General features: G+C 38.3%; 1 protein-coding gene and 2 pseudogenes across 2 annotated transcripts; all 3 read right to left on the reverse strand.

The window, feature by feature from the left end:
* Window positions 1-71: 71 nt before the first annotated feature.
* Window positions 72-4,386, reverse strand: LOC148917478 (uncharacterized). Its single transcript, XM_089052451.1, has 6 exons — window positions 4,381-4,386; window positions 4,020-4,103; window positions 2,603-2,686; window positions 2,177-2,275; window positions 732-1,085; window positions 72-654 (listed from the first exon to the last, which is right to left on the reverse strand). The coding sequence occupies exons 1-6, from the start codon at window positions 4,384-4,386 to the stop codon at window positions 190-192; spliced, it is 1,092 nt and encodes a 363-aa protein (XP_088908577.1). The 3' UTR covers window positions 72-189.
* Window positions 4,019-6,339, reverse strand: LOC148917479 (uncharacterized; annotated as a pseudogene).
* Window positions 6,340-11,287: 4,948 nt separating this feature from the next.
* Window positions 11,288-13,700, reverse strand: LOC103344041 (hydroxyacylglutathione hydrolase cytoplasmic-like; annotated as a pseudogene). The gene is made up of 6 exons (XR_016127533.1): window positions 13,592-13,700; window positions 13,331-13,452; window positions 12,853-13,014; window positions 12,356-12,434; window positions 11,901-12,013; window positions 11,288-11,622 (listed from the first exon to the last, which is right to left on the reverse strand). The product of XR_016127533.1 is annotated as a hydroxyacylglutathione hydrolase cytoplasmic-like (transcript).
* Between the last annotated feature and the right edge of the window lie 3,761 nt (window positions 13,701-17,461).

The following is a 17,461-nucleotide window of genomic DNA, read 5'->3' on the forward strand; positions in this document are numbered from 1 at the left end:
ATAGACTAGGTCTGTGTTCGACTAGCACATTGTACAAAGAAGTAACTTTTTGGATATTCAACAATTAAAAAAAAATATATATTTATTGAAGAAAAAGGATCTGCATGTCTGTTGGGTATTTGTGTCCCAGTAAATCAGCAATAGTTCCCTTTCTTAAAGCAAAGTCACCAACATACCAAATAGTAGTAGTTACACAAGACAAGCTCCCAAGAACTTGTAACTCCGACGAGCTTTTAAGTGTTTCAAGATCATCTCGGGTGGGAAATCATCGAAAACAATGTTGGGGATCGAAAGGTCTTTTACTTCTCCTAGCTTGGTACTTGCAGCATTCTCCTCCTGCCCAAACATGTCCAACGAGTCGGGAGCCATAAGGTCCTGGTCAAGTTCCTTGCATTCTGACAAAAATGGAAGGTCCAGTTGGGCTGAGGGAGCTGAGACAGAGTAGTGTGGTGGGGAATCAATCGGCGAGATCATATTAAGGGGCGTGGCCTCAAGTATTGGCTGCTCTGCTTCCGCATTTTGCAGGTTCGGTTTTACCAAATCTGGCAGGGGCACCATTCTGAACTCTTGAGAATTTGAAAAGCAATTGTGGGTTTCATAGTTGCAGCATGCTGTGCCCTCCTCAATAGCAGAACTGCATGGATCAGGAGGAACCTGAAAATCAAAAAATTGTAAATGGAACACACTCGATAAACAATCTGTCTACAAAGTTTGACAGCATTAATTGCTACCTTAACCTCTGGTAATTCATGATGGACTAGAGGGCTCTTCCCTTGTTGTTCTGGGACTCTAATGATGTTGATTTCTGCAAAATCCTCTCGAACCGCTTCCGTCTCGTGCTCCAGAAATTTTTCACATCGTTGTCTGTTCTCCCTGGCAACTACGTTGCGATTTTCGTCCACTTGTTCCCGAATTGTGCTTGCAGTTGTATCACCATCCTCTCTTCCTCTGCTGAAAACTTGCTTCCACTTTGTAGTGAAGTTCACATTTTTCGTATCGTTAGCATCAATCTTAAGCAGGAATGTTACAGAAACACAACAAAAAAAATTGTCCAAAACCCACCAAGAACCAACAAAGAAAACATGCTAAAATAAAATAAAATAAAAACCAAAACTGCACGTTGCATGTAAACAAATAAATAACAATTAGTGTTTGCTAACATAAATTATGAGGGCTTACGTCTTCAAGTTGGGTCTAAGCTTGTTAACCCATCTATGCATTTGGCCTCTCCATTTTTGAACAAAGTCTGATCAGTAATTTTCTTCACTCCAAATTCTCCACAACATATACTTTTCCATCGATGTTCTCATCTGGGTTTCTTGCAAAAATGAAATTCTTGAGAAGGATATTTTGAATTTGAGTTTTTGATGTGTAGCATATAAATATACTTGGGTTTGCATGGCTCATCTCAAGGATGCTAGTGTTACCAATGAATTAAGGTCAGCCGTTAGATGATCAACTTAATTAGGATTAGGATTGAGTGGGACCGTCAAGCCTCAAAGATGATGAAATTAAAGGAGCCTGATTTAATGATATCCTTGTGAATTGATCCTGTAATTGTAAATAAGAAACACTGGAACTTTTGTGCCACTATTAGGAAAGTGGCAGTTTGGACGCTTAGTGGCAACACACCCCCACAACCCCGCCTTTTCTTCTTTGCACAAAAATAGACGATAAAATTACGTTTCTATCCCCGTTATATCTTTCGATAATATCATCAACTTTATATTGTATTTGATCAAGAAATAAAATCAAAGCAATTTGATTATTTAAAATGAACAAATAAATAAATTGAAAAAAAAACCATAACAAATAGACCATTAAATCTATGGAATTTAACAATAGAATATCCCTTCCTCAAAGAAAAAAAAAATCTCATAACCCCATCCTTGAAAAACACTACAACAAACAAAGAAACAATAATCATGGGAAAGCTTTCTAGATGTCGGGCAATGTTGCAGCACCAATTCCAAGTGGATGAAGGGTGTTAGACAATGCAGTGCTAGTTTCAGAGGCGTTTTGGAGGTTATACTAGGGTTAGGGTTGGGGAGCTCATTAAGGTTGATGAGGAGGGTGTTGGTGACGGTGGCACTTCTCTTGGACTTGGAGGGGGGCCCAGGTGGAAGAAAAATAGGAGGAGAGGCAGAGGGTTTATAGCTCACATTGCACAGGAGACCCAGGCTGAGGCTAAGGAGGTATAGGGATGAGGTGGGTGGCTGAGGGTGGGGTAGAGATGCCCATGCTGGTGACCTGGTAGAAAACTCCCCACCACAACCTGATGTAGTTAAAACAGTTCAAAGGAAAACATTAACTTATCTTCTTCTTCTTGCTCCCCACCCTTTGAGTTTGTCTCTTCTCTTTGATCAATATCTGATGGCGGTGGTGCTTCTAGTGCTTCTGAGATACTTACTGGTTTCAGAATTCCAAGTTGTTCCTGCACTAATATACAAGTGGTCATTTTTCTTTTGGGTAAATGAATAATTGAAAGTGACCAATATAGTGGAAGCAGTAAAAAAAGTAATTAATTATATGTTTAGATCACATTAAGTGTGCAATTAAGACAAATCAAATGAAGATATAAGGGGGATAATTAATGGTGTACCTCCGTTACAGACAGAAATTGAAACAGTTCCCTAGGTTGTTCTCTAATATTATCTTGCTCCATTGTTAGCAGCACTGCATACTCCTGCAAAACCCCATCAAATCAAACAATTAGTAGCAGTTAATTAAAGCAGCCACAATCAAGTGCGACAATAAATGATATACCATGCATACATGCTTCTACTACATACTAAATTAACATGAAAGAGACCAATTTTATTGTGTAAATTAATGAATAATTGGACATGAAAGTGATCATTATACTGGAAGGCAGCAAGAAGTGATTAATTATATATTCATATCACATTTAATGAACTTAAGACATATCAAATTAAGATAACTAGGGGGCCAATATTTATCATCCTACCTACATTTCAGACAAAGATTGAGAAACAACCATTAGTTGTTCTTCCATCTTAGTTTTCTTAACGATTTGCTCTTCATGCTCCTCCTGCAAAATCCCAACAAACGACACACTAAATATTATTTAAAGCAACCATAATCAAGTTGAACCATGAAACAAGTTAATACAAATTAAAAGGTCCAAACTTTTTTATCATAATATTATATTTAAAGCAGCAAATTTATATCATCCTACCTCACACGTGGATATTGCTGATGATGGTGTCTTCTCTGGTAGGTGAGGGTCCTAGACAATGCAGTGCTAGTTTCAGAGGCGTTTTGGAGGTTATACTAGGGTTAGGGTTGGGGAGCTCATTAAGGTTGATGAGGAGGGTGTTGGTGACGGTGACACTTCTCTTGGACTTGGAGGGGGGACCAGGTGGAACAAAAATAGGAGGAGAGGCAGAGGGTTTATAGCTAGGCTACAGGCTTGACAGGAGATCCAGGCTGAGGCTAAGGAGGTATAGGTATGATGAGGTGGGTGGCTGAGGGGGGTTAGAGATGCCCATGTTTGGCCACAGAAAGGACCCTTGTGGCCTGCATATCCTGAAACCACTCCTCAGTCTCTGTATTTTGGTTGCCTTGTCCTCGTGAGTTGCTGTGGCTGCTGGCTGCTGGCTGCTGGCTGCATTATTGTCTCCTCCTCCAAGCTTATCTTCTTCTTCTTCTTGCTCCCCACCCTTTGATTTTGTCACTGCTCTTTGACCAGTGTCTGATGGCGGTGGTGCATCGGAGATACTTAAGTGGTTCTTCCCTGCCCAATTTGTTCCTGCATTGATATTTTAACCTCCATATCCATCAAATGCTATAACATGCATACATGCTTCTACTACATACTAAATTAACATGAAACAGACCAATTTTATTGTGTAAATTAATGAATAATTGGACATGAAAGTGATCATTATACTGGAAGGCAGTAAGAAGTGATTCTTAATTATATATTCATATCACATTCAATGAACTTAAGACATATAAAATTAAGATAACCAGGGGGCCAATTTATATCATCCTACCTTCATTTCAGATAAAGATTGAGAAACATCCATTAGTTGTTCTTCCATCTTAGTTTTCTTAACGATTTGCTCTGCATGCTCCTCCTGCAAAATCCCAACAAACGACAATTAGTACGTAGCACTTAATATTATTTAAAGCAGCCATAATCAAGTTGAACCATGAAACAAATTAATAAAAATTAAAAGGTCCAAACTTTTTGAACATAATATTATATTTAAAGCAGCCAAAGTTGATAAATAATTGAAAGTGACCAATATACTGGCCGCAGTACAAAAGTGATTAATTATATGTTTAGATCACATTAAGTGTGTGCAATTAAGATACAAGGGGATAATTAATTAATATCTTCATCTGGTGTACCTCCATTACAGACAGAAATTGAGACATTTCCCTAAGTTTTTCTCTAATCTTATTTTGCTCCATTGTTAGCAGCACTGCATGCATACTCCTGCAAAACCCCATCGAATCGAACAATTAGTAGCAGTTAATTAAAGCAGCCATAATCAATATAAACAAATTAAAATGAAATGTCCAAATTGAAAGGTTCACCTTTTGGTGGATTAATGAACCATCATGTTCCCAGTCAAGACTTGTCAAACAGGAATTTGACGTGGTCACTAGAGCTAGATTATCCTCTTTATTCTTGGACACATGAAGAAGCACCCTGTATATCCACCAAGAAATATACAACAACCAGCTTAAACAGAGAGCTAGATTAATTTGCCAAAAGAAAAAGAAGAAAAGCAGAGAGCTAGATACCCCATGGCTCCATCAGCTCGCTTTCTGATATTAAACAGATCAGCACTCTCCAGCCAATACTCCATGGCTCCATCAGCATTGTGCCGCCGCCTAAACCTCTGGGCTCCACCTGGCGCCACCTTGGCCGCCATGTGTTTGAGCAAATGGTCCAACAAACCCGTATCCCCAATCAGCTTCCTTGCCTCAGACCTCAGCGCTGGCCTCAGTATTGGGGTCCCGAATTTAGCACCCTTGGCCTTCGTCACGCTTTCCTCTGCAGCCTTGTACCTTAAACCCAAATCAAAACATGAACCCTACTTCTTAACGCAGATCAAAATAACTAACAGTTATAACTAATTAAGAACAGAGTCCTCACCTCCCTGCAGACCATCTTGCCACTGTGTGTTTTACCAATTTCTTGTTACTCCGATCGGGGTACTGCTACCACTTGGTTCTGCTTCTGACGTTTTGCTATAGATTTTGATTTCTTTGTGGTTTTCTTGGGCTTTCTATGGTGATCTTGGCGCTTCCTCTTCTTACTCCTAAGGTTCATCTTCCAGGGCACAACAGGAGGAGCCTCGTCCTCTGTTTTCACATCTTCTTCTTGAATATCATCATCTTCCTCTATCACAGTTATTGCTTTCTCACCATATTTTTCCTCCTCATCACCCACATAGAAACCATCACCATTGTCCTCTAGCTCTGTTAGCTCCTTCCCCTTCTCTTCTTGTTCGTCAGTGCCAGAGCTCGGTGAAGGCTCATCCGGCGCTTACCCCACGTCGCCATCCCAGTGAGCTTTAGCGCCGACCAGCATGGACCCTTTTTGGAAACCACACTCCTCTTCATGACCTCACCGCTGACTGCTGGGCTCGGTGAATAACTTCTCTGGTAATTTGTCGCCGCGGGTGTAGCAGCCCAGAAGCTCCGAACGTTGCTCCGATCTGCAATTTCCTGCACGAAAATGCACAAAACTGCACAAAACTGCATAAAACTGCACAACGTTGCCCCGAAAAACCCACATAAAACTGATGAATCAAACATTTGCAGAACACCAAACCAATCAAAATATCCAAGTGGCTATTACTTAATTGAAAAAATAGTCCATAGCATTACACAAAAAGGATCTTGCTCCTCAGTCCATATAAATCCTAAATCGAATCTAAACCCTAACTAATCACTTTTTGCCGGTTTTCTTCTCCTCCGTCTTGGCCACCTGCTTCTTCAATTGCAGTAGATCCTCCTCCATCGCTTTAAACCTCTGAACCATTATCTCCATCGCCTAAAAAAAGGAAGTATCAACCAAAATAAAATATAAAAAAGAAAAAAAGAAAAAAAGAAAAAGAAAAACATACAGCTTGCGTCTTCAAAGTATCTTGGGCGCTTGCCATTTTCATCTCTTGCATCTCGATGCCGTTCGCCTTCAGAAGGTGAACAAGCTGGAGGAGTCTCTGAAGGCGAACGGCATCGAGATGCAAGAGATGAACAAGCTGGAGGAGTCTCTGAAGCAGAAGGTGAACAAGCTGGAGGACCAGCTGGACCAGCTATGAAATATAACCCTAAAAAGACGACATCTCGGGTTGTGTGATAAAGCACCTATGAGAAGACTTGTTACTGTACACTATATATATAAATATATCTGTGCAAAATATTTGGTGTGGAGGCGGAGTGGTTGGGCACGTGTTTATATTTGGGTTATATTTTATATTTTCATACACTTAAAGCATGTACTAATTGGTTTTATTTTATTTTTAAAATTAAAAAATAATAATATTGGTAGTTATATTTTATAATCTATTCTCTGATTTTGTTTTTAATTTTAATTTTAAAATTTTTTAATATGAAAAAAAATGAATTTATTATATTATCCTTATTTAATTAATAATTTTATTTTTTAATATTTGAATTAACTAATGACATTTTTAAAATTTTTGAATTTATCATATTATCCTCATTTAATTAATGATTTTGTAAGAAGAAATCTCCTGATGAATGAGGCCATTTGGCGTTGGGATGCATGAAAGACTGTACTGTACTACTGTAGATGTAAAATGTAAAATATTATATGTATATATATATACATATATATATATATATATATATATAAAAGAGGGTGGTCACGTGCTGTGCCTTGTTTTTTTTTCTTCTTTCTTTTTCTTTTATTCGTTAGAAGTTTTAGAGAGAGAAGACAAAACTTTTGTTATCAATTTCTAAACGAACATGACCAAAAGACAAAGGGTCCCCGGGCCTTTTTGGTCAAAAATCCCAATATTGATGTAAAGTCCCTAATGATATTTTCTACGAATATTATTATTATAATAATAGAGACAGAGAGACAGAGAGACAGAGAGAGTCCATGTCGGAGTAGTGGAAGGAGAACACCACCTTGTCAGGGCTTAGAAATCATCATTTCTCTACACTAACCTACTAACCTACTTTTAATTTTATTTTATTTACAAAAATAAGACTGGCACTCTGCCCACTCCTCCTTTTTCTTGGCCCCCAATCCCTCACTGAACTTAAAGATCACCCTAGTTCGTCTGCACTAACTGGAGACACTACATCCAAAAAAAAAAGTACTTCAAACTCACATCATATATGTGACATATAATAAAAGGGTCAAAAAATGTATTTCAAACTCGTATCATATGCTCCACCTTTTCAAATGCATGTCGGTGATCTAATGCCCAACTCCAACTTTTGATATCCGTTTCATTTCATGTGCAGTGAAATTATAGTGATTTCTTATACAAGAGGAGGACATGCAGACCAGCCCAAGCCAAAAGGGACCTTTCTATCTGTGACAAAACATGGGGGTGAGGGAGGGAGCAAGTCGTTGAAGCAGAAAGGAGGAAGAAAGCGTTTAGGAGTGGTGCCCTTTCTCAAGGGCACACATCAAATATTTTGTTTTGCCCAAATCAAAAAGCAAAAATCTCAATGATGACGTTTGGAGTTTTGTGGGGGAGAGCAAGTCGTTGAAGCAGGAGAGGGAGGAAGAAAGTTTGGGAGTGGTCCCCTACTCTACCCACCTACATGTACAGACTAATACGGACGCAAAAATTGTGCAACTTTTGATCTTTTATTTTATTTTGTTGATCCACAAATACAATTGGCAGAGATTTTTCTCTCTGCCAATTTGTTTGAAACAGACGTCTGCATGATGAAGTTACTTTGAGCCAACCTCTATATATGATTATTTTACTTTGAGCCAACTTTTCTTGTGTAAGGACAAGTAATTCAGCAGTTATGCCCCCCTTTTCCCTTGTCCTCTTCCATCTCACTCCATCATCTTCTGAGAAATGAGAGAGACCCAGAGTCACCACTTACATATAAACCCACGTACACTCATCAGTCATCACCCTCTCTCCCCCTTTCTCTCTCTCTCTTCAACCAAAACACACTATTCACCCCAAGCACTATATATATATATATATATTATATATACCAAGACGGCATAACAGAAAATAACAAAATTTTATTTGCACGGATAGGAATATATATGTTTTCTTGCATTTTTGTTCATTTTTAAAAAAATCTTCTTTGCGTTGTTCCTCACTAAGGTTATAAAAGAATACTTCTCAAGTTAACTCTGTGTCTGAAACCAAAGAAATTGTAACCAAACCCCAAAAGGCCTCAAATTGGGGTTGGTAAATTCCCCAGATTACACCCAAAAATCAACTTGTCCTCATTGATTAAATATGTCTGTAGTACAGGAAAAAGTCGGTCTATTTTTTTCGTTTTCTTTTTATGTAGGCATAAGGTATTAGTCATAAAAAGAAAATATTCTCTTTGACTCGGGCTCATGGAACACTTGTTTGTGGCAAAAATGGTGGCGGAGTGGCAGAGCAATACAATTGTGAAAGAGATGTTGACATATGTGTTGGGGCTTTGCGTGAGGCTGCAGGTTGCCATGGCAGATTCATAGCATGCAGGCAAGTGTTCACGCTATCTTTTTTCTTAGTAACAATAACAGATATTGTAATTTGTAAACTCATCAGTCATCACCCTCTCTCCCTTTCTGTCTCTCGCTTGCAGGATGATCGTTGAAACTCTGAAAAGCGCCTGTTAGTGAATTTGGCTTTCGGAGAATTCGTCTAATGAAGGAAGACATTTTGACGTTGGGATGCGTGCTTGAAAAGACTGTATACTGTAGATGTATTATATAAGAGAGTCGTCACGTGCCCCTCTCAGCTGTGCCTTGTTTTTTTTTTTCTTCTTTCTTTTTCTTTTATTCTTTGTTTCATAAAGAAAAGAAGTTTTAGAGAGAGAAGACAAAACTTTTGTTATCAATTTCTAAACGAACATGACCAAAAAACAAAGGGTCCCCGGGCCTTTTTGGTCAAAAATCCCAATATTGATGTAAAGTACCTAATGATATTTTCTACGAATATTATTATTATAATAATATATATATATATATAGAGAGAGAGAGAGAGAGAGACAGAGAGAGAGACAGATAGAGAGACAGAGACAGAGAGAGTCCATGTCGGAGTAGTGGGAGGAGAGCACCACCTTGTCAGGGCTTAGAAATCATCATTTCCCTGATACACCCTAGTCGTTAGTCTACACTAGCCTGCTATCCTGCTTTTAATTTTATTTTATTTACAAAAATAAGACTGGCGCTCCGCCCTCTTCTCCTTTTTCTTGGCCCTCAATCCCTCACTGAACTTAAAGATCACACCCTAGTTCATCTGCACTAACTGGAGACACTACATCCAAAATACAGGTGGATTGACTCTGTCTACGTGGATTTGTAAAGCCCAAGCCAGCTCTGTTGATGTGTCAATTCTCGAACAGCATGCACTTTCCATGAGTACCAAAGGTCATGAAGCCGACCACGATTAAAACATCCAACACCCTCGATCTGAGTCTGACCAAAGGTCATGAACATCAACGGCTCTGATTAAAGGACCCCATGCCAGGTTACAAATTCAAAGGCGCGTCCACACGCGCTCTTCCTTCCACGGAGCTCGTGCCCAATCTATATATATATATATATATATTTGAATATAGAGCACACCCGTTATTTGAAATACTTTGGGAGATTTTTCTCTCTGCCAATTTGTTTGAAACAGACGTCTGCATGATGAAGTTACTTTGAGCCAACTTTTATATGTGATTACTTTACTTTGAGCCAACTTTTCTTGTGTAAGGACAAGTAATTCAGCAGTTATGCCCCCCTTTTCCCTTGTCCTCTTCCATCTCACTCCATCATCTTCTGAGAAATGAGAGAGACCCAGTCACCACTTACATATAAACCCACGTACACTCATCGGTCATCACCCTCTCACCCCCTTTCTCTCTCTCTCTTCAACCAAAACACACTATTCACCCCAAGCACTATATATATATTATATATACCAAGACGGCATAACAGAAAATAACAAAATTTTATTTGCACAGATAGGAATATATATGTTTTCTCGCATTTTTGTTCATTTTAAAAAAAATCGCATTTTAAATTTTTTTATTTCAAAATTGCTCAGGACCATTTTGCCCTTCAGCTGGTACATGCCGATTTTGCGTGGACGCAAGTCGCTTCGGATGCGCATTTTGGAATAGCGTAGGGAACAATAATGTTCTAGCATTTAATAGTTGGTCGTTCTAATTAGGCACTATAGAAATTTTTAATGGAAATCATTCGATCTGTTTCATGTATCATTTAAAATTGTCATATTAGTTTCAACAGAGAGTGAGTGAGCCTTGATTTTCCACTGAACTTTGTATAAATAATAAAAAGCTTTCCTTTTTTTGAGAGTGAAATTAGAAAAATGTGTAGAGAGAGAGAGAGAGAGTTGTGAAGGCGGGTTTAGATTTATATACTCTGCAGTATTATTTCTTTGGGTGGTTGGTTGTGAAGTTTTTCTGAGGCACTTTGCTACAAAGATGTTGCTAATAAGCTCTTCACTGCCCTTGGTCTTCTTCTAACTTTTATCCATTCAAATAGAATATCTTCTTTGCGTTGTTCCTCACTGAGGTTATAAAAGAATACTTGTCAAGCTAATTCTTTGTCTGAAACCAAAGAAATTGTAACCAAACCCCAAAAGGCCTCAAATTGGGGTTGGTAAATTCCCCAGTTACACCCAAAAATCAACTTGTCCTCATTGATTAAATATGTCTGTAGTACAGGAAAAAGTTGGTCTATTTTTTTCATTTTTGTTAAATTTAATACACACTTGAATAATATAGAAAAATCTAGAAGAAATTAGAAAGCTCAAGAAAGTTTACTGACTTTGACAAAGTCAAATTTTAAGAGATAATTATTGTAAACTCTAGAAAGTGCAGTTTTTCCGAGGCACTTTGCCATAAAGATGTTGCTAATAAGCTCTTCACTGCCCTTGGTCTTCTTCTAAATTTTATCCATTCAAATAGAAAATCTTATTTGCGCTGTTCCTCACTGAGGTTATAAAAGAATACTTGTCAAGTTAACTCTCTGTCTGAAACCAAAGAAATTGTATAAACATGGCGCGAGTTGGCTATTGAAAGCGAGCATGCTGCAGTTGGTCATGCTAGAGTTGGCAAAAACCGAAAGTTGTATAAACATGGAACAATACAATACCAACTTCTTAATCATTTCAATTCAAATTTAGTAACAAACTGTGCTACATCAGTTTCCAAATATTCACTTACTACTTTTTTCTCAATTGAAAACCATGATATGGTTATCAACTTATAGGAGAATACGCAAACCTGAAGCTCTGGTAGATCAGCCCGCATAAAAGGGTTCATCTCCATCTCTTCCTCAATGGTTGAAGGAACTGTGGGGAGGCCTGTTTCCCGCTGCTTCTGTGCCCATGATAACTTCTGCTTTATTTTCTCATTGTCTGGTTCAACTGTCAGAGCAAATTGCAAGTTCTTCACTGTGTACTGGAGCAATACCAATCAAATCATTACCTTTGCCTTACGGACTGAAAGACATACAGCATATACAACAACAATTGAATGAATATGACAGTTATAAACTATGATAATCATTGGAACTAAATTGGAAAATAAACAACCCAATTCATCCTTGATCAGGAGAAGGAAATAGATTGCATTGTTTAAGTACATCAAACTTTGGGGCCTGTAAACATCATCAATTAATAATGTCCCGTCATTGAGTAAAATTTCAAGACACAAAGAAATCCAGAATCTTCTTTTACCTCATGGCCACAGTAAACTCGTGTTGGCTTTGCAATGAACCCAAAGTCACACATAGCGACTGATGCATCTGTTCTGCTGTTCCTTCGAAAAATTTACCACAACCCGCAATAAACTACATATAGAGCAGGAACCACAGTTAACTGCTTGCATCCTTATAAATAGACATAAATCTAGTAAATTAAAAGAGATTCAGAGAACCACCCTATTACAGCCTAAATGTTCCTAAGAACATAAAAAAGGTTTCGGTATTCCAAACTTCTAAGTATTTGGCATTACTACATAGGGGGACAGATGTGACATCGACTTCATCCTGCAAGACAATAACCCATGTCTCCAGCACAACACATTCAAATAAACTTAAGACTACGGAAACCAGGTACCCTAAGAGGCCTTTCATGACATCTGTCACTGATTTCAGATTTCAAAGAAAGTAAAGCTCCTTCACTCAACTTACCAGTGTGTCTCCAGTGAAAACAGCTGGGTCATCTCCCTCTTTGTTAGTCACATAATAGCTTATGTGACCTTTAGTGTGGCTGGTGAGAGCAAGTTCAGGAGAAGAATATAATTAAAAACATAAAAAGGAAAGACATACATAAAGTTAAATCATCTAAGCTAAGATAGCATGGAAGCAATACCTAATCTAATGATCACGGTCCTATAGCCCTCTTTTTCTTGCCAGGTTTAGATTCAAATTCTCTATCATATCATGCTATAAAGGATCAAGGATATCTTTTGTTAAAGAACTATGATGCATTTAATCCCAAACAAAAGAAAAACTTGAGAACATTTGTGTGCCAGAAAGGCAATAATATGCTGTTGTTGCTCTTTACAGTCCAAAAAGAGGTAACGGATTAGTCCAAACTCCAAAGAGACTAAAAAAATATCAGTCGTATAGCAGACTTAAGAACATTACACATTAATGAAAGACAAATCTGCAAGGAAGATGCATACCAAGGTGTGTGAAGAGACAATATATGAACATCAGCCCCGAGAGAAATCTTATCACCGTTGTCCACCTTATCAGTGCAGCCCTTTACATTATCAATAGAACCACCATATACCTTAATCCCCGGCACCAGCTGCTTTATCTTCTCATTTCCACCAGCGTGATCCCTACCACATCAATGCAGCAGCAAAAACACTTAAAACAGAGGCAACTAACCCATAAGTCTAATCTTTACATTTACCCAAACTAAGATGCTCAATACAATCTTGGCCTGTCAGATTATTACCCAAGTAAGATATGAACCCCAAGTACCTATTTGCTGGCACTTATATCCAAAACAAATATAATACATATAATAATTTTGCAGTGACATGTTATGTTGCAGTTGAATATGAGTAATGGGTATGCAGAAATAAAGCACACGGGTGTGAATATAAGTGATTGAATGGTAAATTTGATGAAAACGTGCAAACATTTACACACCAGTGGTGGTGAGTGGTGAGGACGAGCTTGATATCAACGCATGTTCTTGAGCTGCTTTAAGAACCTTTTCAGGCTCAACTGGATCCACAGCTGCAGCTTCTTTGGTACTCTCGTCAATGATTCTGTTAATCCAAACCCAGCAAGCCATAATCACCATTAACAATTACAATTTTACAATTAAATTAATTATGCTAGAAAGTAGAAAGACCCTGATAAAAACGATAATCAGAAATTGAGATGAAAAGAGGGATTTTGGCTCACAGGTATGCGTAGTTGTCCTCTAAGCAAGCAACGTGGTGGATTTTCATCTCCGTTGTTTGATGGTCTCTTTCTTCTGGAAACCTCTGGCTTCTGATTGAACAGTCCACAGAGAGCAGTGAGGAAATGCAAATACCGTAAAATGGTCTGATTTCCCCACGTCTGATTTAGTTGACACGTGTCGCAAAGCCAAGCCAGCCAGCACGCCAGATGAGTAGACAGCCCGACGTGAAGGAAAAAAAAAAATTGAACCTGGGTCGACCCGAACTGAAATGTATGGAGCACCGAGTACAAAAAGCCCGCAATAGGGTTCTGGCGTGGGTTTCTTACCGGAAGCGCAAACAGGAGGAGGAGAATCAGGAGCTCGCCATGGGGAGGAGTGAGTGACTCTCTCTTGCATTCATCTTATTTTTCCCTCATTTATTTCTTCGTTCTTCGCCCATTGATGTATTATACATGTATCTATCTAATTTTTTGTTTAAAGATCTGATTGCGTTTACCGTTTTATTGGCGCGAGATGAATTTCGTTGTCAAAAGAATCGTTTCTGTGTTTTTTATCCAAGCTATTTTTGATACAGAAATGGGATTTGCTTGTATGTTATCGATTTATTTTCTAACGTTGGTATTGGAATTTAAACGTTGAGGACATCTTAACCGTTGCACAAATGTAATTTTAAGACCCAATTGTTTTTGTGAGTTGTTTATTTTGGAACCTTTTTTTGGCCCAAGCCAATTGTTGTGGCAATCTTAGCAAATGTCGTTGTCAATGTTGTATAAGTTTGATATATATTTTATTCAGATTCTAATTTCAATTGTTGAATTTGGCAAAGTGAATTCATTATTGTCTGTAAGTTTGATATAATCATGTTTTTATGATGATTTTTTGGATGCTCTGTTATTGTTGTAGGGCCTGCAAGGTGTTATAGGCAGATTAAGAACAAGCCATACCATTATGTTACCTTTTGCATATTTCTAATTTAGGGTATAATTGAAAATCAATACACATTATGTTTTCATTTCCTGCACAAACCAAACACAAGAAAACAAATAAAACGATATTTATAGTCCTTTCTCAGTGTTACCGAACTTGAGATAGAAATCTTCCCCTGAGAAGGATATTTGAATTCATTTCACATGTGTTTCTTTATGCACACCAAACGCCTATAGTTTGTGTATTATAAAATTATAAAGTTCCAATTTTAGAGGAAGATAATCACAAAAAGAAAGAAAAAAAAAAGTCAAAGAATGGCTGACCGCGTTGCCGGTTCATTTCACATCGACGACTGATGCTGCTATAATATGATGTACTTTTTTATATTATCCAACTTGAGTTTTAATGGAACTTTGCTTAAATGGCTGAACAAGTGCCAACAACATTCACTTGATCTTTTGTTCCTGGTCAGACTCATCCACTGAATTCCGCATTTGATTCTAACAAAACATTGACAATGCATAACAAAGTGTTACCTGAAGTGCCACACTTGAAACATTATTATAATAGAGAGAGTCCTTGTCAGGCTGTTGCGGCTTAGAAATCATCATTGTATTTCCCTGATACACCCTAGTCGCTAGTCTACACTAACATCCTGCTTTTAATTTTATTTTATTTACAAAAATAAGACTGACGCTCTGCCCTCTCCTCCTTTTTCTTGGCCCCCAATCCCTCACTGGACTTAAAAATCACACCCTAGTTCGCTGCACTAACGGAGACACTACATCCAAAATACAGGTGGATTGACTCTGTCTACGTGGATTTGTAAAGCCCAAGCCAGCTCTGCTGATGTGTCAATTCTCGAACAGCATGCACTTTCCACGAGTACCAAAAGTCATGAAGCCGACCACGATTAAAACATCCAACACCCTCGATCTGATTCTGACCAAAGGTCATTAACATCAACGGCTCTGATTAAAGGACCCCACGCCACGTTACAAATTCAAAAGACGCGTCCACCGCGCTCTTCCTTCCACGGAGCTCGTGCCCAATCTATATATATATATATATATATTTGAATATAGAGCACACCCGTTATTTGAAATACTTTAGGAGATTTTTCTCTCTGCCAATTTGTTTGATTCAGACGTCTGCATGATGTTATTTGCCATTTTATATGTGAATTACTTTATTTTGAGCCAACTTTTCTTGTGTAAGGACAAGTAATTCAGCAGTTATGCCCCCCTTTTCCCTTGTCCTTTTCCATCTCACTTTTGTCCTTGTTGATAAAGTTTACTTAAGAAAATTGCTAATTTAGTTATCTTAGTTTGGATGTAGTGTCTGCAGTTAGTGCAGACGAACTAGGGTGTGATCTTTAAGTTCAGTGAGGGATTGGGGGCCAAGAAAAGGAGAGGAGAGGCGAGCGCCATCTGATTTTTGTAAATAAAATAAAATTAAAAGCAGGATAGCAGGCTAGTGTAGACTAGCGACTAGGGTGTATCAGAAATGCAATGATGATTATTATTATAATAATAGAGAGAGTCCTTGTCAGGCTGCTGCGGCTTAGAAATCATCATTGCATTTCCCTGATACACTCTAGAAATTTTTTCTTAGTAACAATAACAGATATTGTAATTTGTAAATGCAGGTTTATAGTAGTTAGCAAATATGAAATGAAAATGCTGTGCATTATTCACATGCCATGATTATAGCATTTACTTTCTTATCTTTATTGAAGTTATTCCCTTTGTTAACAATACAAATATAACCATGCAGCTGCTCTTATTGTAGCAAGAAAGGAAACATGGCGTAGAAGGGAAATTTGGAATCGGGTGCAAGACCTTCGTGCTCTCATTGGAATCCCCATAAATAGTCCCATAATATCTCTTATCGTAGGGAGCGAAGAGAAGGCTCTGCAAGCAAGCCAGTTTTGTTTCCCTCTCTATCTGTTTCTGAAATTGGCATCCACGACTCAAATGGTGGATATGCACGGCTTTAGGATTTGATTTGTTTTAGATTCCAATAGTTCAGAAGCGTACTGAGAAAACACATATAGGTGTAATAAGAATTGAACATCACTTCATTTAGGATGTATGTGGGCCGGCTGTGCCTTTATACCTTCTCGTACTTGTGACAATGGAATCAGATGGAAGTTGAAACTAAACTAGTTTCATGCCCCGGTTGATAGTGTAGAGAAATGTACATCACAAGAATGTTGTATTGGTAAACGTATACTGCAGTGTTTGTATCTGCTCTGTGATTCTTCTGTAAAGCTTCCTCCACAGCATGTGTGCCTCTCAAGCGAAGCAGATTGAGTGCATGCTCTGCCCCATATTGATGCTTTACATTAGTCAGTTAGTAGATGGATTGTTGAAAACCTGTATATTGTTTATTTTATGACTTGGGTTGGGGGGTACTTGGACGGTCAAGTTTTTCTTATTGAAGCATTTGGGTGCCATCTTCTTATGCAGTATGATATAAAGCTACTGGCAGTTGACATTCCCATGGCATCGAGGGCCTGACCAGCGCTTATTTCGATTGGTGATGAAGAAGAGTCCAAAGTTGGTGGTGGACTGATAGCCGAGCTGAGAGATCCGGTTGTGAAAGCAATGGCTGCAACCAAGGAGTTTGATAGTCTTGATCAGATTGAAGAAGAGGAGGATCTTTGAAAGAGAACTTGGAGGCGAAAGAAAGCACCGCGAAGACCGTTCTTGAGCCAAGACCGATTGAAACTGACCGGCATGTTTCGTCGCATTTTGCTTAGAAATCCATTCAGGAATACCAGTGGAAACTTTGGTGGTTTTCGATTTTTTCGGAGCCATGGAAAAGGTTTGAGAAATGTGAAAACAACGACGGTACTAGGAAGCAGAGGAAAGTTTGAGTGTCAGTTTTCTCAGGAAGAAGAAGTTCGAAAATAAGAAGTGGAAGTTTTTTCTTTCCTT

This window comes from Prunus mume, linkage group LG5 (assembly GCF_029339155.1).
Source record: "Prunus mume cultivar Tortuosa linkage group LG5, ASM2933915v1, whole genome shotgun sequence".
NCBI classification, from domain to species: domain Eukaryota; kingdom Viridiplantae; phylum Streptophyta; class Magnoliopsida; order Rosales; family Rosaceae; genus Prunus; species Prunus mume.